This window comes from Rhamphochromis sp. 'chilingali', assembly GCF_963969265.1.
Source record: "Rhamphochromis sp. 'chilingali' genome assembly, chromosome: 6".
Lineage (NCBI taxonomy): Eukaryota > Metazoa > Chordata > Actinopteri > Cichliformes > Cichlidae > Rhamphochromis > Rhamphochromis sp. 'chilingali'.
Genome location: NC_137933.1, coordinates 24,923,204 through 24,949,961, shown reverse-complemented (window position 1 = coordinate 24,949,961; position 26,758 = coordinate 24,923,204). Strand labels below are relative to the sequence as shown.

General features: G+C 39.3%; 1 protein-coding gene across 4 annotated transcripts in view; it reads right to left on the bottom strand.

Moving 5' to 3' along the window:
- furina (furin (paired basic amino acid cleaving enzyme) a) overlaps positions 1 to 26,758 on the bottom strand; it is an 86,899-nt gene that overhangs the window by 23,900 nt on the left and 36,241 nt on the right. For all 4 annotated transcript variants that reach the window (XM_080884266.1, XM_080884268.1, XM_080884267.1 and 1 more), the window contains exons 3-7: positions 20,193 to 20,291; positions 10,426 to 10,521; positions 8,384 to 8,512; positions 8,102 to 8,178; positions 1,123 to 1,211 (exon numbers count right to left, since the gene is read on the bottom strand). In XM_080884266.1, coding sequence (XP_080740392.1) covers positions 1,123 to 1,211; positions 8,102 to 8,178; positions 8,384 to 8,512; positions 10,426 to 10,521; positions 20,193 to 20,291 — 490 coding nt within the window. The remainder of the gene's footprint in view (positions 1 to 1,122; positions 1,212 to 8,101; positions 8,179 to 8,383; positions 8,513 to 10,425; positions 10,522 to 20,192; positions 20,292 to 26,758) is intronic.

The following is a 26,758-nucleotide window of genomic DNA, read 5'->3' as shown; positions in this document are numbered from 1 at the left end:
CGATTTGTTTTGGGTCAATCTGCCACATAAATTTTGCATTAGTAGTTTGCCTTGTTGATGAAAATGGAAAATATATCTGTAAAACAAAGAACAACGAGGCAAACCAGAAACAACGAAGTACAAATATGCATTTGGGATTTATTTCATTGGACTTGCTTTCTTAAATTAAAAAAGACAACGAGTGAAGATGAAAGCCAGCAACAGCCTGCATGTGCACAGTGATGGACACAGACACGAGGTGATGGCATTTCTTTGGCTAGAGTGACACAGTCAATTTGTGGTTGCATCACTTGAAAACAGCAGGAGCTGAAATTACAGCAGGGTGCCAACGAGACCCTACCAAACGTGTAGAACAGCAATCTGACTTCTGGCTGTCTGGGACTTGGCTTAAAAAACAGAAGACAAAAAACCTAAAGCAGGATTTGCTTTTGACCAACTAAAGATTGCAGATTCACATTTATGCTGAATTAGTTAAAACCTTGAGGAGTCCCTTCATTTCTTCTGAGACACCATCAGCACAACAAGGTGCCTGTAAATATTCAGAGTTTGCAATTTATTGCGCTGATGTCTGTCAGCAAAATTACACCACAAAAAGCTTAATTTCAAGCATCTATGTGGAGAGCTGGACTAAGGGGCCAATACAAATCTTACAAATGTAAGGCAGGGCACTGACCTTGGCTAAGGACTGTCACAAAATGTTAAAGAGATAATTTAACTAATAATTTTATGGGTTTGGGGATTGAACAGTTTGCCTGAAGAGAACACCTGAAGTATAAAAGCCATTTTTATTTATGTGTAGCGTGTATACAAACTGTTATGGCTAATGGAGATTCAATAAAAGCTATATGATTGTGTCATTTCAGTGCATTTCAGCACTGCTACTCCATGCAAAACCATTACACTTACAACACACTGGCAATCCACATAACAACTGTGGTGATGTTCAAAGAGATTCAGTGGCATGCTGTGCCTGGGAAATGGGCTGAAAATAACACAGGCACAGCAGAACAAGTATTTCACCTCATTCTGGCAGTCAGAGGAAAAAAAAGGAAGAAAAAAATAAGACCTGAGATGAAACTGAGTTTTGCCTCTGTGAGATTGAATCAATCATCCACACCATACCTCCGATCTTTGCGTTGTAAGCCACACCAACGCCACAGATCCCATTGCTGGCAACTGCCGCCACTTCTCCTGCGCATCGGGTCCCATGCCTTAAAAGAAAGAATGAGAACGTCAGACAAACTGCTTATCCTAATGTTACTTGCCTAATGACAGCATTTTGCTGTATATATATAAACACACACACGGCAGGTTGTGCACTTGTCTAACAAAAAGTTACTTGTGAAATACTCAACTTCATCTTTCATTGTGGTTAAGCTGCAGACTGAGACAAAACACACCCACACTCTTTGGCCTTGATTGTTTAAACAATCTGAATTCAACCATTAAAGAAAAAAATGTTTATGACTGAAAACCACTGTGCATTACCATGTCCTTGTAGAAAAAGTAAACCTTAGGAAGCCTAAAGCCTGAAACGGTCAAGTGAAAGAAAAAAATAAATGGCCATATAACACTAGTGGCAAGAAACTGAGAATCACATCTGCTGTTATCAAAACGCCTATTTCATCAAGTTTGAACTTCTCTAGCAAGATAAGCTGCAAGCAGATACAAAAAGCAGAAACAGAAGGGCTTGGGAACATATTCCAGTCATATTCCCATCGCCTGCCAGATGGACATGCACTCTTAATGCCCTCTAAACCATGGCGCAATCCCCATTGGATTGCAGCCATTCCTAGACAGGAATGCTGGATTCATCAGGAAACAACAGATACAGTGGACCTTCACTACTGAAGGAACTATCTAGGCCAGCAGGCTTTCATTGAGGCACTCCGGGTAACCTGCCAAACCACAAACCAAATAATCAAAACACCCTATCAGCAGTGAACAGCCTTCCCTGATAAAATGGGCTGCATCTGATGTAAGAACATGGTCTGAGGGTAGACTAGGGCTGTTCGATATAACGATATATATTGGATGACGATATAAAAATGACTATGGTTTCATTTTACGCTATCATTTGTTTCGTGGTGTCACAAAATAAACTGTTTACGGCAATATTTTTTCATCGTTTTGATGGTCACTGTAGTGGCTATATTAATTTCTTAAAGTTCTCTCTTCCTCATATTTAATATAACCACACTACAGACAGACAAGCGCCTGTTTCTATGGGTTGTCGTTAGCAACAACGACGGTAACACCGTCGCATGTCCGCTTGTTTATTTTCCACATAAACCTTTCACAATAAAGCTCACGTTCCTGTTGAGAATTTTCGAAATAAACTGAATCACGTGAAAAAGTGTGCAGAGTATTGACGGATGAGAAGCAAAAAAAGAGTCGTCAAGTGCTAAAAAAGAAACCTTAGACTCAAACGTTAGAACAGGCTTTCCCCGCAGCACGCCGTGTAATAAATACTCAAAGAAAACGGTGGCCGTTACAACCTAGGTCTAAAAAAAAAAAAAAAAAAAAAAAAAGTATAGTTTCATGCATCAATTAAAACACTGGACTCCAGGTACATGACGCGCAGCTGGAAACACTTCACCTACCCGAGATTCACAGAATTTACAGAAAATATTAAATTTTTTGTGATTTATATCGTTATCAGGACGATATCTGTTTTATATCGGGATACGAGATTTTGGTCATATCGCACAGCCCTAGGGTAGACGGCTACTCAAGTCATAAGTAGTTCTAAATGAGCATTAAATAGATAAGAGGGCAAAGGTTAATGTTAATGCAAGAGGCAACAAAAGTGCCACGTCTCTTAAAGGCCTCTGTTACCACTGAGCTGGTAGCAGAGGCCCAGTTGGATAATAAAAAACATCTTTACAGACACCAAGTTAAACACTCACACACGCATGCACACGTCATCTGGATTTTCCAGTGAACTTTATCACAGCAATCCCAGCAGTGTGTGTTTGTTGACTTTGGAGTCTTAGATCCTACAGCATCTGTGTTTTTGATGAGAAAACTGATGATAAAGAACAGCTCAGGTGTCCGCGATGGGATCCCAGGCATGCACAGGCCTATCCCTCCTGAAGTGTTCCTCTAATACATGCATTAAAGTCAATTACATGCTAGGCTGTTCATGGGATACAAATGATTCACAGAGAGAGCCCTGGGCTTCTGAACCTGATTATACAAGAATGACTTGCGTAATCAGGGTTTTGGGAATCATTTTCCTGTAAGAAATGAAATTGATACACAAAGATATCTCTTTGCTCCTCCTACTCGTTGCTAAGGTCAGTAGAAAAGGGGGGGAGAGAAAGAGAGAAGGGTGCATCTTTGGGCCAAATTGGGCAAAGAAGCTTACTCCCTTACTCAAATGAAATTTTACTACCGTATCAGCTTTTTAGGTTGTGAGGGCAACACATCCACAAAACCTCCTCTCTCTGCAGAGACAGTACAGTGTTCTAAAACTGGTGCAGCGCCCGTTCACATTGTCCCTGTTTAGAGGGGGACCAGTGCACTTTGCAGCACAACTGAGTTATTGCAGTCATTTATCATGGGGGGGAAATGGGATATGTCAGCAAATACACAGCTGATTTGAGTTTTCAACATTTACCTGCAATGATCCAACAGCATTAGTCTTTGACTGCGATCCAGAAATGACATTATTTAGATTGATTTTATATGCACAGGCTTTAATACTTGCCCTGCATGTGTGCTGCTATAGTAAACAACAAGCAGCCAGAGTGTTTATAAGAAGTACGGCGTGCAAAAACTCACACATAAATACTGTGTGAGTTTTGAAAGGAGGACAGCTATAAGTTCATACGTGTCTCTCACTGCATGCAAGCTCAAACACAAGTGAAGCGAGCTTTAGCTGCAGAGCTTGTGCCTATCGAGCGGACCACAATAGTTAATCGGTCCCAAACTCCACTTTCACTAGCTGCTTGCCGTTAAATAACCACTGTGGTGATAAAACAGATGGTGGGACAGCTGATAGTTACTAAAGATAGCATTCCTCAACATCTTCACATCAGGTGGTAATAAGTTTGTCTCAATGACTGTTCGCAGTTTAGACTGAGCCCTATTCAATGAGCTGTTGTGATCACGCTGCTAACACTCCCTATCGACAGTGGCCTACTGAGGATGTCGTGATCAAAAGTTTTTCTTGTGAAAGAATAACAGAAATCAACTTTTAGCCCAAAATAAGACTTCACTTCCTTGGGTGTGAAGCAGATTGGATGAATGGTGGTGAGGAGAGGGGAAAAAAGGAAAAAAGGAATAAGAGGGAAGCCTTTATAATAATATCAAATAGAACCCCGGTGAAAGATTTTAATAGTTTATTGCCCAAAATCTCCAAATGCAGATTGATTCCATATCTAATTAGAAACTATGACTCTGAGTTCATCTGTCAACAGCATAATCATTCACAAAGATTAGCCTCGGGGAGCTTCCAGTCCTAATAATGAGAGCGAGACGTGATTGAAGGAATGAATGCTGGCTCACTGACTGTCCTCATTTCTACCGTTTCGAGTTCCTGAGAAGACATCACATTAAAGCAAACCTGGACTGAACCTCGTGCTCAGGGTTCCGGCAGGAGGCTAAAGAGCTGACAGCACAGTGCTGGAGATCTTCACATGAAGTACTCCAGAGAAACCACTCAGACATTGTCAGCAGGAACAAAGAGCTGACTGACAAGACTGTTCAATCAGTTGTTAACAAGTCCCAGAGATTAATTATCACGGCTTTAATATCGTCCTGATAAATTCCCTGACACTGAAAGGCTCTCAGATAATATGAAACAGTCTTCTAAACTCTCAGTTGCACACACTTCTTAAACTGATCATGCTACATTTACACAGGACAAAACTTGTTTGCCTTGTTTCTGTGTCCTTCCACCGAAATACATTTCCCATTCTGATGTAGTTTGGCAAGTGCGTCAGAAAGCCCTTATTATATGGAATACAGTACAAAGAAAACAGAAATAAAAGCACCGTTATCCATCATCATGTGGACAATTAAATCTGATTTCTGTATACATTAATGTCATTAAATGCCTCCCACTTTACCAACTTTACTTTTTGACTGGTGGGTTTATAGCTATGCTGCTTAAATTAGCAATTACAATCATTAGCAGTTACAGTATGAAAACATTCTCATAAATAAATAAATAAATAAATAAATAAATAAATAAATAAATAAAGACCTTTAATTATCATTCTCTGCTGAGCTGCCATAAAATCTCCCTTTTCCTGGAAAAGGAAAAAAACAAAAAACAAAAAAAAACTCCATAGAAACGCTGAAACACCTTTTGTATGTGATACACTGTTCAATAACTGGATTCTTTGTTTCTAACAAAAAAATGATGGTGAACAAAGAGCAGTTTCAACAAAGCTCTGTTCTGATTACAGCAGGAACAAGCCCTATGGCAGACTCGAGGCACAAGGACTGACTTGGGTTACAGCAACTACAGCTGGCTGCAGGCCCAAGGCCAACACACAATCAGTATTCAGACCCACAGCTGGCAGAACAATCAGCTTTGTCTAAAACCTAAACTGCTTCACTCAGACATGATATTGTCGTCCTCAAACTCGAGGAATACTCGCTGGCTGGTCTCTGAACAACCACCTTCTCTGTTCATTCTTTAGTCTATTGATGGTTTACCAGTTAACAAACAATCAGACCCACAGGTCAAAGTGTCTGCTTATGTTTGCAGAGGAAAGTGAAGTAAGGAATGTGAGGTAAATTGTCCTGAGAGATCAACGTAAGGTCTGGAAAAGTATTCACAAGGTTACTGTTAGCAGGCGTTTTATCCATTGCTGTGCAGTGAATTCTTTTGAGGTCACATGTTTAGTCAGTCCTGTGTACGGATACAGATGGGCTATTAACAAAGCATTCATATCAACTTGTGTCATACATGAAGCACACTTTCACCCAACAAAAAGCCTAAATTCAGTTTAGTTAAGCTTGAGTCATAAACAGTAAGATAGTAGCAGCAAGATTTGTGGTGGAGATTCTGTGAAAGGCTCGTAGCTGCCGAGAATTTAAGGATCTCTCAGCTGGTTGGTCACACTCTACTGAAAACCAATGTGTCAGTTAGTTATTGGCTTTTGCTCTCAGTCACTCTCCCCGTGGCTACTGTACATGTCTGCTCCAGTTTGTAGCAGCTACCTAAGGCAAGGCAGTGCTGTAACAGTGCTTTTTATTCAAAAACACACCAGTCTGGGATCGAGTGCCAACTGGACACCCTGTGTCCCCTATCACAATTTTCTTCCATATGAATTATATATAAAGTTCAAGGAAATTCCCTGCTGCATGTTTATTAAGTTAATGAATAATTCTGCTAAATTACTGAGATTCCAACTATTGAGCAAAATAATCATGACTATGGTTTTTGTGCTACAGCAGCACTAAAAGCTCACAGGCTCAAATTTATTTATTTTTTTTAAGTATCCCTGTAGACTGTCAGTTTAACATTAATCAAGAAATGCAGATTTGGAAACCGTTCTGATAGAACTGAGAGAAACCTTGGAAAAAGAAACCTCTAGATCACATGGTGTTTTAGATAAACATGACGGTGAATGGTCCTTATTGCTGCTTGTATGCTGCGAGAGAAAGACTGCCTTATGTAGGTGAACAGAGTTGAGCTTTCTTCAGGGAACAGACACTTACAGTTTAACACAACGTTACGCAGTTTCATGCCTGCCCACAGGCTGTTTACACATGCATCTGCACCAACCTCACAGTAGAGCAAGGATAACAGGCAAACACACATCGTGCAGACACAGACACACACAGACACACTCAATTGTTCCAGCAATAAGACAGACACAGGGAGCTGGGTGGCAGGAGATAAGGGCCGAGGTGAGCGAGGGTTGGAAAGAGGTGCAACCAAAAATGAAGTAAACATCAATAGTAAGTGTCTTAGCTGGGCTCTGGGCCACTACGAGCAGCTAGAAGAGCTTAAGCGTGCCTTGGCATAGATTTTGGATATATGGAGCCGCACCAGAGGGATGTTTTTCCACATTCTTTCACAAGAAAATCTTGATGTCGCTGTTAAAAACACTTAACTGAGCTAAATCAGAAAGCATGGCACATACTGTTTGCATTGTCTCACCGTTCCAAGCGTTTGCTGATAACTGTTTGTGTTTCTGCTTTAAATTATGGTGAACTATGTTTCATTTGAAAGCAATTAACTACTACAATCAGCCCCAAACCCCTGTATGTTCGACAAAGCCTTTAAGGTGCTGATTCAGCATTAGCATAGTTACAATATGTTTGGGCCATGCTGCCACTCTGATTGTATCCCTCTGGCCTCCATACTGATGGTGCCTGCTCCAGGGCCCTGTTGCGTTTTCATCCATGCCCAAGTATAATCTTCTCACCAGTAATCATGGTGAGCCTCAAGTTAAAAAAGCCTCTCAGGCCAGTGGCCCACAAGCAGCAGATTACAGCAAATCAGAAATTAAACCCAGAAAGAAGGCAGGCACTGAGAATGAAGAGAAGCAAGCAGAGACCCTCCAGAGCTAAGAGCTTTGCTGTTTCATTAATGCTGATGAACTTAATTCAATCAATTCTCTGCAAGACGTCACTGTGATGGTAAACAACTCCTAATGCCATCTGCAGATGCCACTGCAAGAAAGTAGTTTTCTTCGCACACTACCTTAATCCTCCTGCAGATTTATCTGGGCTAAAGAAACGCTCGACTTTTAAAGGCCAAATCAATTCAGAGACTTATGTTGTGGATATGACAGGAGTAAGGTTTACTTTAGAAGGCAGCGGCACATTTTCGGAAATATCAAATATCATAAATACCAAAAAGCGAGAGAGAGGGGAAAAATAAAGAAGCTGTTTGATAAAACAAAACCTACAGCCTTTTACATTTAATTGTATCTGCCCTCAGAATTTATGCCTCCAGGCTTAGCAGAGGATGGGAAACAGCTGCAGACTTATCTAGATTTCAGTTGTGAGCTATTACACAGGGAGGTGGACAAATTAATAAACAAGTTCAGTTTTATCTTGACAAAGAAGAACAAGAGGGTGGTTTCAGGGAAGGCCAAGAGTAAATTAAGTTCTTATCCGAGTAGAGTTTTACCTGTTGTCATTAAGCTGTGTGTATCGAGGCTGGGGATCTGGATCACCATCGTTCACATCGTAGCTGGCATCCGGGTCCTTAGAAAGGACAGATTGTTTACTGACATTTTTATGAACTTAAAAAGCATGTAAGTGTTAGAAACGTTACTACAGAAAAATAAAAGCACGGCACCACTGCAGAATTAATTTGAAAATCCTTAGAATAGCCCTCTATTGTAATTGTACAAGTAGAATGGAAAAAAAACAAAACCTTAGCAGGTGCTACTCAGGAAGTGCTACTCACATAGTTCTGCATCAGGTCAGGATGGTTCTTCTCGATTCCATCATCCAAGATTGACACCACCACACCTTTGCCTGTGTAGCCCAACTGCCATGCAACTTTAGCATTCAAGTCATGGCGGTTGCTGTTGTACTGAGGGGCAGAGAGCAATGAAATACACAGAATTTAGCCATGAGAAAAATATCAGTGGGATGACAATCAGTTTTAACCAGATGTGAAAAGGACACCTTTAATAAAAACAAATTAATAAAATAAGAGCAATTTAACATGTTTAGGTGAAGGCTGAGCTTTTTGCAAAGTTGTTTTTTTTTTTAAACCATGTTTTATTAATACCTGGTAAGCCAGAGATATAGTGAAGTGGAAAATAGCAATGATCATTCAGTATGCTTTTTGATGGGCTTTCAACATTCAGCTTGACCTTTGGTCAAAAGCCACGTCTTGCTTTCAACTACTTCAAAGCCCTTTTTATTTTCAAAGTGCATCATTAAAATATAATGTGTCTAGTGTAGCGTTTACTGTATTTTCCTCTTAAATTTCAAGCCCTTGTGAGTGCAGTATACCAGACAGAATTATTTTTATTCCTCAAGCTTGTACTGCCATTGACACCTTTAAACCATCGACAGGAAAATAAATTAAAACGTAAACGCTGCGATCTGCAATGCTGATTCAGACTGGAAAGGTCTTTTGTGGCTGACACACTTGCTGAATAATAAATCTGAGAGGCATGTCCAAGGTTTCACTTTGGATATTGTTCACCAAATCTTTCCCATCTCTCTTAATTTTAGAATATTTCGAGCAAATGTAGAGCTGAGCATGAGATCTGCCCATGATTTATCAATTGTACAAAAATGAGTCTAATCGGACTTTTTTCCCTCCTTGATAAATATAAGCATTATTAAATATTCATTGTAACAGCAGATGCTGGAAACCCTGCCAACAGACCCACGCACACCCTCCTGTGGTCAGTCTGGTTCAGTTTTAATGAGAATCAGACTTATTTAGTGCATTGAGAGAAGAGCAGCACATTACTGATGCTCACGACCTCTTTGGACAATTGAGTATCACCAATATTATTCAAATCCACCCAATGCATTTTGCATAATGACAACCATTTACTTATTTTCTTCATTTTATTTCTGCAAGGCTGAAACAGACAGAAGTATAATCCTCTTCTGTGCTCTCCAGTGGATTAGCTGGACAAAAGGAATGATTAGAATCATTAGCTGCAGCCCTCGAAAGACACTAAAAGCACTCCCCCAACTTTCACATAAAACATATCTACATGTATCACAGACAGGTTTTTACTAAACAGTTCAACTCTTAAATGCTGTGAACTTGGCACATTTACTTATCAAAGTGCCACTAAATGTTCAAGCACAGTGGAGAACAGAGTGCGTTAAAGCGAAGACATTTTGAACAAGTGGTGAAACAAGCGTGCTTTGCATCACCATGAATAATCTTCTGCCTCAAGCAACCTCACAGTAATTGCAGGAAGAGTGAGGCTGAACAGAAAATCTCCAGAGTTGTTACTGCTGCTTTTAACAGGCCAGTGTATCAGTGGCATTCTTCAAGTCGAATGTGAAAATCAATCGACTGAAAACAAGCGCACTTCGAGATGAATCACCCCTCTCTCACTCCGCTTTTTGCTCTTTGTTGCTGTGCCGTTTATGGACCAAAGTAAACCATCAATTTCAAGAAACATGCCATTCAGAGCTGAGGGGAGCTCGGTGTGCGAAAGTATGCTATTGTTAAAGCTGAGTCCTTTAGGTAAAGTCACACTAGAGTGTCTTGTTCTACAAACAAGCCAGACAAACAGCACCCTCCCCGAAAACACACACAAAAAGTATATTGGATTCATACAGGTTTATTTTCAGACCCTGAGGAAATATCACAGCTCTAAATGTAATTACCTATATTGACTTTAGACAGATAAAAAACTCTACTAGGCTGCAGCACAGAATTCTTATTTATTATTTATTTATTATTTTTCAAAGACAGACAGAAAAAGAAAAGGAAAAAACCCATGGCCTCTTGTTTATACTTACCAGGTACCACTGGTCTCTGAACTTGGGATCTAAAGGCTCTTCAAAAACATCCCTCTTTTTCCTCTGTTTTACCACCTGTTGCTCTGCCCAGGTCACCTAAACAGAGAAAGGACACATTAGGAGTTTAACAATGGTGATTCTTGAAAAATAAAATAAAAAACATTTTAACCACACTCAGAAAACAGTACAAGAAATTTAAATGAACTGGCCACGAGTGTCACCATGTCACATAAATTAATAGAAAGTCCTCAGCAGGACAACAGCAGACATGGTGAGATTAGAGGCACAGGAGCACTATGGACTCCTCACTAATGAGACTCACTGAATTCCAGAGCAGCTCAGGACTAATTAAAAATTTCTGTCTCAGACAAACGGAGGCAGATTTTGAGCCAACGCCAAACAGAACAGTAACCAAGTCTGCACTGGGTTTTCAAAACATGGGAGCTCTATCAGGAATTGTTGACAGAAGCAGAATACAGTGAATATAAGCCTGCCTTTTTACACCCTCTGCAGAATTGTTCTTGCTGTACTGCAAAACGGCTGGTTACACGGGAACAGGAGAGGGGGAAAAAATGTGTCAGAGGAGGAAGACAGAGAAGTGCCTGCTGCAAGGACGAGCACCTGATTTGAAGGACGACTAAATCGCAGCACACCCCTCTCCCCGCCTCTACAGATCACTAGAGACACAAGGCTGAGAGAAGCAAGAAGTAAATGAAGGTCACTTCAACAGCTACACTGAAGCAATGCCAGTTCAAAAAGTGACAAAAGGGAGGTATTTCGCTTAAGGTATGTACGTGAGGTCAATCTATTCAAGCGGAAATGTTAACATCCAGATTCATCCGGGGTCAACGGGGGTGAAGTGTTACTGTGGCAGTTTACACCAGACTGAAAATAAGCACGCATATTTATTACCAAAAAAAAAAAAAAAAAAAAAAGTGTTACCATACACAGAAAAATAAATGTCTACGCTTACTTCCTTTCCATTTTCAATTCTCTTGAAGTGAGATCAAGGTGGTGCAACATCTCAGACTAAAAGGTTACCATGATTCTCTCTCTCCAAGACTGTTATTTATATCTTAACAGCAAATGTCATGTTCTACACAGAGACAACATAATAAAGTATATTAAATATTGCTTCTCAGCACTGAATCAAATTCTATCAAATCTAAAAAAAAGAAGCCAATCAAACGAACCATTCATTTTGCAAGACTCACACAGCAGGTTATGTCCAGGGCAGCTGTGGCTCAGGGGGTCGAGGGGATTGTCTGCAAACTGGAGGGTTGGTAGTTCTGAATGTTAAAGTATCCTCAGGCAAGATACTGAACCTTGAGTTGCCCAGATGCATCCAAAGAACTTAGACATAGAAAAAAACCCAAAACAAAACAAACAAACTGTACTTTTTAGTGGCCCCCATTTGGCCACCCCTATGTAAAAATTCAGGAGCCATCCCTGCCTGTATCATGTGTGCTATTTGCTAACACTTGATGCTGATCTCTCCTCAATCCAAGCTATGTAGAGTTAGCAGCTTTGTAAAGTCCACCTGACAACCATCTCTTCTCTCTCTCACAACAAAGAGCCAACATTTAGTTTTGCCCTGAGAGAGAAGAAGTACTAGAAGTTGCCTATTGATATGAGCTATTGGCTAATGCTTGTAATTTGACTTAGTAGCAGTTAGTAGATATTTGGTTTTATACCGTTTTTGACCTTAGGTTAGAGAACTGTCTTGCTTTTGTTTTTTGTGTTAGTCTAGTGTTGGGTTGGTTTGAAGCCTTAAAAAAAAAAAAAAAAAAAAAAGATGTCTAGAAGCAAATAAACTGCTCATCTCTAGGCAGGAGATTTAACAAGTACCCTAATTACTCCAAAAAGGGCAGATAACAGTACAGTTTAGAGAAATAAAGCCAGCTGATGATATGCAACATCTCTCAGTCACTCTAATATTGGCTTCCTAAGGAAAAGGGCACAACTGACAAAAAAGGATGTCTACAGTCAGTTGTACATCGTGACCAATTTGTAATTTTCAGTCATAAAAAAAAAAAAATGACATTTTCTCCTGCGTCATCACGTGGTTCTATGTGACTTTCCCTTCTTCGTTTTCTGCAATGTTTTTATCACACCTTAATCTTGGTTTCACACCTATGCAGGGTCGGTGGTTGTTGTGCAACATTTCCACAATGATTCTCTTCAAACAGATCAAGATTCTTGGAAGACAGAAAATGTTTGCAAAGTCTGATGCAACACAGGAAATTCTAAAATTTGCAACAGAGGATTTTCACTATAAACATGGTGTGTGGAGTGTATACTACTAGATCTAATCTCATCAATTAATGCAAGTCATAGTTCAAGTGTATGCCTTTGGTGCCCTTGAAAGCTATTCACATACACAAAACCATGCAAAAGCAATATCTGGCATGCCAGAGAAGGCATGCCACCTTTATCACACTCTATTCATTAAAACCAATATAAAATTAATGATCCTTTTAGGGTCTTTTTCATCTTTGCATGACTAAAAGAAAACACTATGTTTGATACAAACAGCAGCCACTGCAGTTTAGAAATCAGTACTTGTCCCATTAGCTGTTAAGTTTGGTTAAAACACAGGGTTAATCTTTCCTATGTTAGTCATAATAGATGACTGCCAAGTCATACACACTCGACTTCCAGCAAACATGCAGAATAGCTTCCCTGCAGTCGTTACAGTTCCTGCTCCTTTCAGCTTCAGGCATCTCAGTGACACCAGTTATTTCCAGCTAATTTGTGCAGTCAGTCATCTTAATGTCACACACAGTTCTTGGAAATGTCCATCAAACTGAACAAAGACATAATTTTCCACTAATTAATGTATTAGAGAGGAGTACTTTAGTTCTAGTCACAAGGAACTGACAGCAGAGATTAGTGGCCCAGGCGTGTCCATAAACTATGCACGCAATGAGGATGCAGAGTTTTAGAAATGCACCTCCCCGCTGACACCTTACATTATTTACCAATCATTTTTAATAGCATGTCTTTTCTATAAATTGAGCATCTCCATACTTAAGTAAACAGTGAACAGAAATGGTGTAAGTTATATACTTTTTCAAAACCAAACTTGAACAGATTCCTACTTTTTCCTGGAGTGTAGCAAGCATTTCCACTTTCTACCTTTTAAAAAGAGTCTTTTGAAAACCTTCAATAGTCTGTGACAGAACACAAAGTATCTATGAAGTTGTCAAATGGGCACTTTTATTAAAAGCAGGCTTTGAAAATTAAAAACTGTCTATCTCATACGCCCAGACCGGCCAACACACAACTAATGTTTACAAACAGACTGCCTTGGCTCATGTTTAGGTGGAGAGTCCTATCTCTGCAACACATAGGCTCCCCACCCTTCCCATCTTACCCAACCACTGCTTTGCCCTTCATTATACAAACACAGCATCCTCCCACAGGGACCAAGTTGGAGCCTCAAATGAGGAATCATTCCTGTAAAGGAATACAGTAGAGTGCCATTCGTATCACACCTCAGTCACAATGTCATTTATGTTTACAGAGCTTTTATTATTCTTGACATAAAAAGCCTCAACCAGCCAAACCTATTACAGCAAATCCAGCTTACAGTGCTCTGTGTATTAGGGCTGCCACGATTTGTCGACTAGTCACGATTACGTCGACTATCAAAATCGTCGACGACTGATTTAATAGTCGACGCGTCGTTTGAAACTTTGTACGATCACAAAAGACGCAGGAATAAGTGGCAGGATTTAAGAGTGTAATAACGGACTGAAACAGAAGATGGCAGCATTGCATGTACAAGGATGTCAGCTACCGTTAAACCCCGAAGAAGAAGAAGAAGAAGAAGCAGAAGCAGCTGTGTCCCAGAATTCATAGCGCGACCCAGCGCAGTTTCCAACAATGGCGGCAGCTAGTTAGTTTTAATGTTACTCTTATTATTCTTTCTGGGTCACAAAATAAACGTTTAACATATTTTCAGGCGAGAATGTAGCTGTGTAAACCTCAAATATCTGCTCAGTTTATCAGGACACCACATATTTTCAAAAGCGCTCCGACGTTTTCGGAGACATCTGTTACCCACTAGCTCGTTAGCGAGCCGGGGGCTAGGCTCACTAGCGCCGTGAGAACACCGGACTCCCCGCAAATCGTTTTCAAACCCACCGCCGTCTTTCGCTACTCAGGTTAAATATATATGAGTCACTTAGATAACTTAAAATGTTATTGTTTGGCTTTTTTTTTTTAGTATTTTATTTGTTCCTGAGTAAATCAGTTTGTCTGAGATTAAAGTTATAGTTTTTACACAGCTGAATAAACGTCAAGCAGACAGCTGATTACCAGAAGTGTGAGATGCTCCAGAATTTACTCCAGTGTCCTGTTATATTTTAGATAGCAAGGAGTTTATTAAACTTCACCGAAACAATCTGCAAATTTCATTAAAATTTAATAAACTATCATCTTGTCTTTATTTTTAGTTAGCACAGACCTTAAACACTTAAAGCTGTAAGCTAATGATAGTTATATAAGAGCAGATGCTGCTGGTGCAATAAGCTGTAGTTTTACGTCTAATGGATGATGATCTGATTAGTCGACTAATCGCAAAAATAATCGGTGACTAGTCGACTATCAAAATAATCGTTTGTGGCAGCCCTACTGTGTATGCGCGCATCTTCTTTTTCTTCATTTCATTATTTTGTTGAATAGAAGTAAACTTCCCAAACAAACCAAAAGGAAAAGCACAGACGGCATAAAACGGGAAAGCTGAAGTCGTGGAGGTAGTAGATAGACCCAAGCTTTAAATCTTGAACAGACCCTATTAACAGTGCTCTCAGCTCCGTCGTCATTCTATGAGATCTGGCATAGGTCCAGGTGCTTTTGTAAGTAATTAGATGCTCTTCAAAGAGAGTTTACTGAGCCTTTTGTTCAGGCTTCATCTCAATCAGTTTAAAAGCTGCAGAGGGCCTTGCTAAGATTTAAAATTCCTTTTATTTGAAGCATTTCTGCAATATTTTATGGAAAAACACTTGGGCTGATGCAAATGCAAGTCTGACCTGCCGGTTTTCAAGCTCTAATCAAACTATTCATTACAGGAAAGTTTAAAATGTGTAGCAATACTAATACGTTTGCAAGTTAATGATAATTGTGCAAAGCTCTACTGATAAAATAAACTCATGAATACTAATCTGACCATCGTGAACTAGACTGGAGGACATGAAACTGTAAGGCTCCACTTTCTCTGAGTTGCTGTGGGGGAAAAAAGGATTCAAAAACAGGAAATGGAACACCAGCGTTAAAGGAAATCCCAAAGAGGGAGGTGGACCACTTCTAACATGTACGCAAACAAACCCAGCAGAAGTTGTTCTACTCCCAGTGTGCACCTGTACTGCAGAGATGCAGTGTGTGGCCAGAGATACTTCAAGGCAGATTTCATTTCATTTCTTCCGAGGCAGGAGTAGTTTTGATGCACATAATGATTCTGCAGATGCACCTGTCGAGATTACGGTAACGGGCATTAAATTTTGAGGTTTACAGAATAGACAGGACACAATTTAAATGCAAATACATTTATATCGTTTCCAGAGACTTGTAAAAAAAAGCTCCTCTTTGCTTTCATACAACTTACGAGGACAGGAACAGTGTTGAGAAGCTGGAGCCAGATTATAAAAGTAGTATTATTCACAGTTATGTATCATGTTTTTTTAGTCAGTTTTTTTCAGTGAAACCCAGTGCACACAGATCACTGTGATCCAGTGTCAGGGAGAAAAAAAACAAACAAACAAACAAAAACCCATCAGCGTTTAAATGAATAGAATAAAATATATGCAAGTATAATATTATATTCTATATAATATTATAGTTTTTTTCCTTTTCTGCATAATTTAGAATCCACTGCAATCAGCTGGAAGTTATGATTCAACTCTTGATTCCTGCATGTGATTCGGTCTGAAAGTCACCCTAAACTCTCCTGTCACAAAAACAGAAGGTCATTTCCAGCTCCTTCAAAGATTACACAACAACGGGGCAAAAAAATTAACATAAAATACTATAGGAAACCCACTGAGCTGAGAGCTGTAATAATTGCTTAATTAATGGATCAAAGGATTATCTCAGGAGGTAAAATGGGTCGCTCATTAATTACAGGGTTGGTGGTTCAGTTCCGGCTCCCTTTTTATGCACCCCTCAGGCCAGACACTGAAACTGGCTTCGGATGGTCACCCCAGCATGTCGCACAATAACCTGCTGCTTTAGCTACATGTGAAGTTGAGGCATGTCATATATCTATAATCCAAATTGATTGGTACACTAGTTGATGTTTGCATTTATGCTTATGGGGTCAGTAATTTAGCAACTTTAGTAGTTAGCAGATACAGACAAAAAGAAAGTTTACTACAAAGCTGCCATGTTTGACGAGTTTTTGTATTTATTTATTTTTTTTATATTGATTTGGTTTTAAGTAGAGATGGCACGATACCACTTTTTAATGTCCGATACCGATATCATAAATTTGGATATCTGCAGATATCGATATGAATCCGATATAGCGCATTTAGTAATCAATAAAACAGTTTTTTATAAATATCTTGCTGCATTTTGTATAAGTTCATACTCGAGTTTTAAAAAAAAACAAGAGATTGAAGCTATTCTGTTATACCTGTATGCAAAAAATACACTACCCAAAACATTTTATAGTTCAGCAACACTGATCAATCTAATAAATTTAAACCTACACCGTCCTCCCTATTCTGGTATTTTAAAGAGTACTTAGTGGAAATATTAAGCAACCTAACTAATAGGGTTGCCAACTCCCAGCAAAAATATTAGGGAACCACCCCCGCCCTTAATGGATGTATCCATCCATCCATTCGCTTCCGCTTATCCTTTTCAGGGTCGCTGGAGCCTATCCCAGCTGTCATAGGGCGAGAGGCGGGGTACACCCTGGACAGGTCGCCAGTTTGTCGCAGGGCTAACAATGGATGTAATCAACTTTAATTTAATGCAAGTGTAAAACAAATGCACAGAAATCAATTATTTTTCTACAATATTTAAATAGATTCAACATCTCAGGAAAAAGTACTATAGCTTACTAGGGTGTATATTAGACTTATTAGTTACTATATACAATAATGGATTTCTATACATTTAATCAGTTGGCCACTTTTGTTGTAAGATTCAGATAATTATTTATTTATTAAGTTTTTAAATGACATAAAGAAAAATATTTATTTGTGCCCCCCTTTCTCTGTTAATGCCCAAACTGGCCCCCGACAAAACTTTGCTAGACCCGCCCCTGCACAGTTACCAGCCGTCAGCTATGTAGAAAAGGATCCTGCTGTTATTTGTCTCTCAGAAACAGTTCATAACTTCCCTTCAACTCATTCATGTCACCTAAAAGGTAAACCTGTTTCTCCATCACCTGTTCAGCTCTGATGATTCAGTAAGGACATCTCCTGGTTTCATCTTCATGTTTCCCTCTCATATCCAAACCGATGTCATGACCAGCAGCTTTTACAGCTGTGGCTCCAGCAAACATCAGCTGATACTAGAAAGTAATATTAAATACATTCTAACAGCTTATCAAGCTTAAACATGCTGCTGTTGTTTATACGCTGTTCTACTCTTTCTGGTGCAAAATGGGTGATAAAATGGGTGATAAACGTCTCTTGTTTGTGATAAACAAACAAGAGACGGGACTTACGGCAGAAGAGCCGATCAGCTGATCATTGATCAGTTTCATGTTTGAAGTAATAACAGGAGAGGAAGGAGGAGTGAATGAGAGAAGTAGATGCAACTGCACAGCAAAGACAGAATAACTCCAGCTTTGTGTCTTAATTCTAGCTGAAGTACGGGACAAATCGCTTCCTTTTCACCTCAATATGGAACTCCAATGGCCAGTCTAGCTGTGGCTCAATATATCAGTTGTTAAGCTTAACGTGGAAATACTATGCAAACATTCAGGGATGAACTTACACACTTGCTTTACTTCTCTGGGACAGTTTTCGCCAAGATGAATTGCCGCGGTTAGGAAGCATGTAGCGAGGCTCCAAATGCTCCAACAGACCGCCAACAGCCGCTCTATCACGTGACACTTACTGCTCCGATGCACCGATCTGGGATACGCCAAGTAACGTGTTTTGTGAGGTGATTTTGTGATACTTCGGATCAGATTACATTTTTTATTTCTCTCCGATATCCGATCCAGTAATTTAGGTCAGTATCGGACTGATACGTAATATCGGATTGGTCCATCTCTAGTTTTAAGTGTCTATTTTCAAAATGAACGATTTTCTTTTATTTAGAAGCATTAAAAACAATCCTTCAAACATTCTCTTTCTCACTTGCTTTCCCACAGCCATGAATGCTAATTTCACACCCTTCCCTTTGTCCCTTCCAGTGGGGGGTAGGACACTGACTCATTTTCACACTAACCTCAAACTCCTACAAAAAAAGCAAGAAAACACAGACATGTGAATTTACAAATTACATCAGTTAAGGAGGAGGAAGAATCAGGTCGATAGAGAAGTGCATGTTCACCTTCCAAGCCCTTGAGTAAATGAGGGAGGAAAAAAAAAAAAAGGGGGGGGGGGGGGGGGGGGGGGGAGGAGAGGAAATTGTTTGGACTGACAAACCAGAACCAGAATAAAGATCTTACATTTTTTTAAGTTAGATTATTATTACAATGCCAAACAATAAAAACAGAATGACTTTAATATTGAACATATGGTAATAAAATGCAAGAAAATCTGCCTGCACAACATAATGGGGTTGTCATCCGTTTTATCAACCTAATTGTTCAATATGTTAAACACGTTTCTTCCCCATTATCCCAGCCCATGTACACTGAACAGCTACTTTATTTGGTACACAGTGGTTTGCCTACGGAACTGCTTTAATTCTTCATAGCATCGTTTCAACAAGGTTGCTGGAAACGTTTCTGAGGTTAGACAAAATCAATGTGCAAAACCAACCGAAATTGACACCAAAGCACAGTTTGTTCACGCCAGCAGATGTGATTCTCTTTCGGTTGTGTGGGAAAATCCCAGCCTTTCTGAAATAGTCAGACTGGCCTGACTGACACCAACAATGATCCAAAAGTCACTTAAATGAATTTTCTCCCTCATTATGACGCTCAGTTTAACCTTTGTCTTGATCGTACCGACATGACTAAATGCACCGAGTTGTTGCCATTGGACTTTCTGATTAGGTATTTGTATGAACAAGCAGTTGAAGAGATGTACCTAACAAAATGGTTGGTGAGCCCACACAAGGCACTAATCTTATTAAAAAACAAACAAACAAAAGCACCAGTGCCATTATTTAGGTTTGTGTATGGAAATAAAACTAGTGTAATATTTGTGTTTGTCTTAAAAGCATTTGTTTATCTGTTTATGTTCTTATGAACTTAGCAAGAGTTTATGTTCCCCCATTTCTGACATTTTAGATGACAACCCACAGCAAATGATTTTAAGAGATGGCTTTATATTTGAAAATAAATAAATAAATTTTAAAAAAAAACTACATCCAAAGTAGGATTTATAAGCTTTAAAAGGAGCCCAGAGAGTGCGGTTTACTAGGTCAAACACAATTCTAAAGCCCGATTCACTACAAAGTTCTTCCAAAATGCCAAAAAATAAACCCCAACACTGCAAAAATCCATCACACAAAGAGCGCTCTAGCATAAAGCAGCAGTTTCAACACTTCACACCTAGTCAGTCACCATTACATTAGAAACCAACAGACTTCCTTTGCATGCATGACTTTAGCACCAAAAACAAATGTCTTACCTTGGGATCGTTTAGTAGACGGACGTGCGTCCCCCTGTGATCCGACAGTGATCTCTTCACCACTGTGCGATGCCGAAAGTGATAATAATCGCCAAATACCTGCAGAGATGAGGAGATATGATCCATTATCACATCAGAGCCATTTAAGTCTCTCTGTAGTCTGATAACAGCTCTTCATATGATAATAGGTTCAATAAAGTATGAAATCACTGTAGTCTCTATCCTTTCATATTCTCGACCAATAAATCAATATTTTCAGGAAGATCACAACTGTGTGTACAGAGCCAGTGCAAAGTCAGGCAACACGCAGCTGGCAGTTAATTTATAAAATACACAGGTATTGGTATGACCTTCAGACCAGTTATAGAAATATTTCATAAATATAAACATATGCTCATATAAAGAGTACACGTGGTTACATAAAATTCTTAAAGAAAAATGCAACATAACAGATGATTTAAAAAAAAAAAAAACAAACAAAAAAAAAAAATGTTTCTATTTACTACAGTCCATCTATAAACCCATTTTGGCCTGGCTTATCTCTCCCATCTTTGCAACCATTTCTCTCCACATTTTGCAGCACCTAATTAGGCTAATGGGCTGCCAGCAATGCATGACACGATGTACTCGCATTGTTTGTGTAAACCTACCGCACCCCACTCATGGTACCACAAACTTGACTTACACATTACTCATTGGGAAATCCTATACGTGACCCATATTCCTCTGTAATCAGTCCATTAATACAGTATGAACCTAGGTTATTAATATTGAGCAGCAGCACACTTGGGAGAACAAGTTGTCTAAGCAAATGAAAAACACTTCACATCACAGCAGAGCAGTTTCAGAGGGAAAGAAACATGGTGGCTTTGTTTTACTTTATTTTTTTAAAAAAGGTATATATTTTAAAAAAAAAAAAAGAAAGAAAAGAAGAAAAAAAAAAAAAAAAAACACTATAATAACCCATTATCACACTGATCCTTGTTTTCAAAGCCCCGCATTATGAAATGATTCAGTATGTTATAGAAACAATGCAATTAAACATTTTTTAAAAAGGGCTATATTTAGTAATGAAAGTAAAATGTTCTCGGGTGGTGGTAATGAGGCGGTGCCTGTAATTAAGCTTTTTTTTTTTTTTTTTAAAGTTTAGTTTGACTTTTTGTTTTCAAAGAAGGATTTCCAAAGCCAGTTTTGAGTGTTAAAAATGTTGATGGGTAGCCTTAATTAGGAGTGGAGAACAACCATATATAATCAATGTGTCTGCCTGAGCCCGTTAGTCACTGCGCGCTACATGGACTGTTGATACAGTCTAATGAGTGATGACTAAATAAACTAACTAAATGAATTAATGGTGAGAATCTACACATCCCAAAAATAAATTAATTGACACTGAATCCAATTTTATAGTCCATTACCAATTTAAATCATCTTTCAATAAAAAGAAACTGACTCAAGGGGGAGGTTTAGCTTGCTTTTGTACTAGTTCTCTACTGGTGTTTTGACTTTCTGATCAATTATTAAAGCAAATGTACTCATCAGTTAGAGCAAAAATTACCAATGAGTTTTGGAGGAAAAAAAAAAAAAACCATTTATGTTCCAACTAATCAAACAATCAAAAAATGTATTGAGTAGCAGCTGATTTTCCCCTTCCTTATGTTTCTCCTCAGTTTCCCTGCTTGTTCCCGCTCGGCATTTGTGTGATTTCTCTCCAGCTGCCACTTGCACACTCTTGCACTGATCCACTAATCAACCTCCGGCTGGATACATTCCGGCTCTTCACTCGATTATCTCACACATTGTGCAGTTAGCCAATGTGTTCCAAATACAACGGACAGCTTCTAGTTCAGTTTTTTTCTTGTGCTACCAAGCCTGCCAGCCCTGCCCCCTCTTCCACATCCACTCATAAGCCCAAGGGCCAGCTACGCTCTCCTTCCTGCTCGCTCCACCTTAAGCAGTTTCCTTCCTCATGCTCATCCTGGCAATGGTACTGTACAACAAATTCAGTTCAACTGCTCATTCTGCTGGAGTCCTGCTTTTGGTTCTCATTCGGCTTCTTTATATTCTGAACCGTTAACTAAAACATACTTACACATTTTTTTGTGTGTGTTGTGTGTCCCAGTAGAGATTGGTGTTGAGCTAAGGTAGTGCAACACTCCTCAACTCTAAAACAGATACGGCTCAGCCTACCAACCTCCTCTGCTCCCATTTAATCACAGTAAACAGGCCAATTCAGCCTGGCTGACACAAAAAGCTCCTGCACACAAAAACCAAAGGACAATAGGGAGGCAATAAGCGAGAGGGAGGACACACTTTACAGTGATATTTAGCTCAGAGGTGGGACTACCAAAACCACAAGTCTCTGTGTGCAAAAATCATTAAAGAACAAGTCTGGATATAAAAGGGGAGAGAACACTGACAACCAAAAGGCATTAGCCGAGCCAACCAACCCTTTTCTGAATAAAAGAATGAAAGCAGGTAGCGTGTCCATTGTGTTTGCCAAGATAAGAGCCTGGGAGGCTGGACACTGATCAAAGACATGGGCAAAGAGTGGCAGGATTCATTAAGCAACCTTAAATAACACCAACATCAGTGAAAAGACTGGCTGAATGGAATAATTGAAACTCATTGCAATGATGGTCAAAGAAGATAAACAAGGTTAAAAACAAAACAAAAGAAAAAGTCACTGTTATCCAACTTGGGAAACCTTTTAATTAAATATATGTGTCTGAAATTTTTATTTCCATAGGTCATAATTATTTCACTTTAAGGCATCTTGTCATCAGATTTTTAGGAAATTTGCAAAGTTATGCCAACCTCCCTACAAAAAAAGGAAAAACAAAAGAACGCCAATCTGGCCTGTGATTAGTTTTTGGACAAAAACACCTTGCATGCACACACATACTCGAGCAGGGACAAAAAGGTCAATTCCCCTGAAAACATCTCAACTGTTACAAATGTATGCGCACACATACACTCACCCACACTTAACCAAAGGAAATCCATTCCAGTCCTGTTAAATGTCTACCCTGCAGCTTAATCATCATCATCAGGCAATCAGCAACAAATCTTAAGAGCTTGTGTTTAACAATTTATCTCAGGATCACACTGTTTCTGTGGGGTTTTAACTGCTTTCCACTGAGAGAGAAAGGGCCATTTACAGCAAAGACACTCACGTGGAAAACTGATCTGGTCCACAACTTCTGATGCGATAAGCTGGGCACCGCTGGAGCACGACAGACTTAACCAGTGCTCACCTAGTGGCCTGTTACTAAAGTGAGGCATTAATCCATCAACCTCATTAATATGCATAGTAACAGACAGTGGAAAATTACTGTCTGCTGCTTTGTTTGCACGTTGGCTCCCTCCTCAGCTGCCAAATTTACCTTTTGGGCAAAGCACTTATTGAAAGGTTTGGTATCTCATCTCCAGAGGCTGTTGACACAATTACATTTTACAAAGAGCCAAACAATGTCTGGAGACAAATTGGGAAAGAGGTTTGGGGCTGCAATAAGACGATAGCAAACAGTTTCGGATGCTGTGAACATCGAGCCTGTGGATTTTTGAAAATCCCATTCAAGGGGGAGCCATCATTGTGGTTCAACTATGGACACATCAAACCACCCCACACTTCATTTTCATTTGGATTGCGTTTAAGAGAATCACAATGTAGGACATTACCATATTTTGCTCGTGCATCAGTGAGCAGAGATAAATTGAAAAAAAATTAGACTTTCATAGGACAAGTAATCATCCTAAAATAGTTCAGCAACTTGTTTATTTAATGAGGCCGAAGTCCAATTACTCGCTGCGGTGAATGGGCAGAACAGGGCACAGATGGCCACAGTGGCAGCTGGATATAACAAACTGTTTCTTAAAAAAAAAATAAATGAAATAAAATAAAGACAACAACAGAGTAGACAGACCAACCCGAGCTCCCCGCACACACCTGAAAATGGGCTTTCACAGCTGGTCTATGTTTCTGCCAAACCGCATTTAGTCATTACATGTTCTCTCCTCATTGTTTGCCCCCTTAATTATTTTCCTAGCACACGGCGTCTCTAGTTACTCATTAACCTTTAGTTTTATTTGGCAACTATGCTATGCATTTACTTAATAAGAACGCAAGCTAAATCATCACCACAGTGGCTCAATGGCACTGTTGCCCCACAGGAAGAACAGTGTTTTGAAACCTAGCCACAACAAGGCTGTTTTGTATAAGATTTGTATGTGCTCTGTGTTTGCATAAACTGCCTCCAGTTTTAACCCATCCTATGAGGATCTAAATGCAGACAGCAAACATTTTGCACAAGTTAAAGAAAATTACTCAAAAAAACAAAAACAAACAAACAAACAAAAAAACAACAACACTTGCTTCAAACTTCAATTTAACATTTTTTGTTTTCTGTTGAAGAGCTGTAAATTAAGCAGTGGGTAATTTGACAAACAAAAAATGTCTAAATTAATATAATACAAACTGGAACAAACTGTTAAACATATGAAGCCTTACAAGGTAAAAGCAAGCTACCTTATTTATCAACAACCAATCCATTCTCAACAAGCTACCGCCCTCATTCCTCAGCTCTGTTTATACTGTAAACAGAGATTATAATTCTTGGCACAGTCGACCATTCAGTCTACACAAACTGTTTTGAAGAACTCTGATTAGCTCATTTAATGTTGAACAAAAAAAAGAAAATGGATTAAATACAGAATTGACATTTCTGTACAGAGGACAGGCTGATATAGGCAGTTTCAATATCTACACTTGAAAGAAAAGAAAATGACCCACAGAGTTAAGAGAGCCTAAGTTTAAGTGCTAATGATTTAATGATTAAGCTCATTTTGTATTATGTGTCTGGATGGGTTAATGTGCAAAACAAAAAGGTCAGGATGCCCTCCTTTAGCAGATGATTAACCTTCTCAGGGGTCTGCCACTTGGCTTTTGTTGGCTAGTTGGGGACCTCTGATGAACCCAAACACCTACATCCACCTGCTGGCAACACAGCAGGTGGATGTTGGCAGATTCTGTTCAGTAATGTAATGCAATACTTGAAATCCTCGTCACATTTTTACTTCTTGTTAACCATTGACTACACAGTAAATGCCAATTTTTTTATTGACTAAAATAAATAATATTTACACTGATGCAGTCAAATAAAATACTGATTCTCGCACCTTAAATTTATGGCAAGCCTCTATAATAACAATGCAATAAAACAAAAGAGGCAACTATTGTTTGCCTTCTAAATTACTTAATAAAAAACAAAGAAATATTAGCTCATTATATGCTCCTTTCTTATTGAGTCCCTGCAGAAATGACGGACTCAGCATCTCGGCCACTGCAGCACAACCTCAACTTTATAGAGAGGATGAGCGTGTAAAAAGTTTACAGTGTCATTGCAGGAGTGCTGCAGGGCTGGTAGCTCACGGGTCGATGCATGCTGTTCTCAGATGACTAACTCCTTGCAGTGTCTTTATGGTGCTGTGAAGGTAAAGTCAGAAGCGCAGGACAAGACACATACACAGCTGCTCTAACACCCCAAGTCCCAGCTGCACTGAGTTTGTACAGACTAACATAATCAATTATAGAAAAGCCAATACATCTGAGCAGTAGAAATCCAATCCATCTGTGCAATCGTGTTATGATATATGGAGATATATATGTGTATGTACACACACACACACACACACACACACACACCCCTTTAGGTATTTAGCCCCATTTGTGAATCACATTGTTTCCTCGAGTGTCTCCATGGTCACACATTAAAAACAAATGTCTGAAAAAGTGAAAGGAGAAAAAAAAAAAAAAATGCCAGAATGTTCTGGCTGAATACTGAAGACTTACTGTGAGACACTGAAAGCTGTCCTCAGGATGAAGTCAGATAACACGCTAAAAATTAGCTCATCCTGAGCACAACTACAACCAGCAGGTGCTGTAGGGAAAATGTCTGAGATACGCATTCATGAAAATATTCTCAGAAATGAAACAAGGTTCATTGGATGATGGCTGACCGCAAAAAAATACCTTCAATTATTAACCTTTATTTAACCACCAAGTAAAAATAATTCAGACTTTTTAAAAGAGCTTTGTGGGTCCAGATAGGCAGCATTGCCATAGCATGGTTTTTGATGCGATGAGTTGTTGAGTTCGAACCCAAGACCTTCCTGCTGTGAGGAAACATTGCCAACCACAGGACCACTTTAGCATTGTTCAATTCAATTTGATTTATACAGCACCAAATTACAAGGCACTTTGCACTGTGGGGAAAAGACCCTACAATGATACAACAATATACCCAGAGATGGTTGAAGAATTAATTCCTCAGCTGTCTTGGGACATGTGTGCAAAAATGTATCTGGGATTTAACTGTCACAGATAAGATGTTTAAAAAGCTATATATATGTGAAGGTCTTGATATTCATTGTGCTTTAGAAAAAGAGTGAAGTATGCACGCGTCACCATTTCCTGAACTGGGAAATTCATCTACTGAAGGTTTTGATGTACAACCAGCAGTATTCACAAGAAACACAAAGGTAAAGGCAAGTGCAAGATATGAATCATC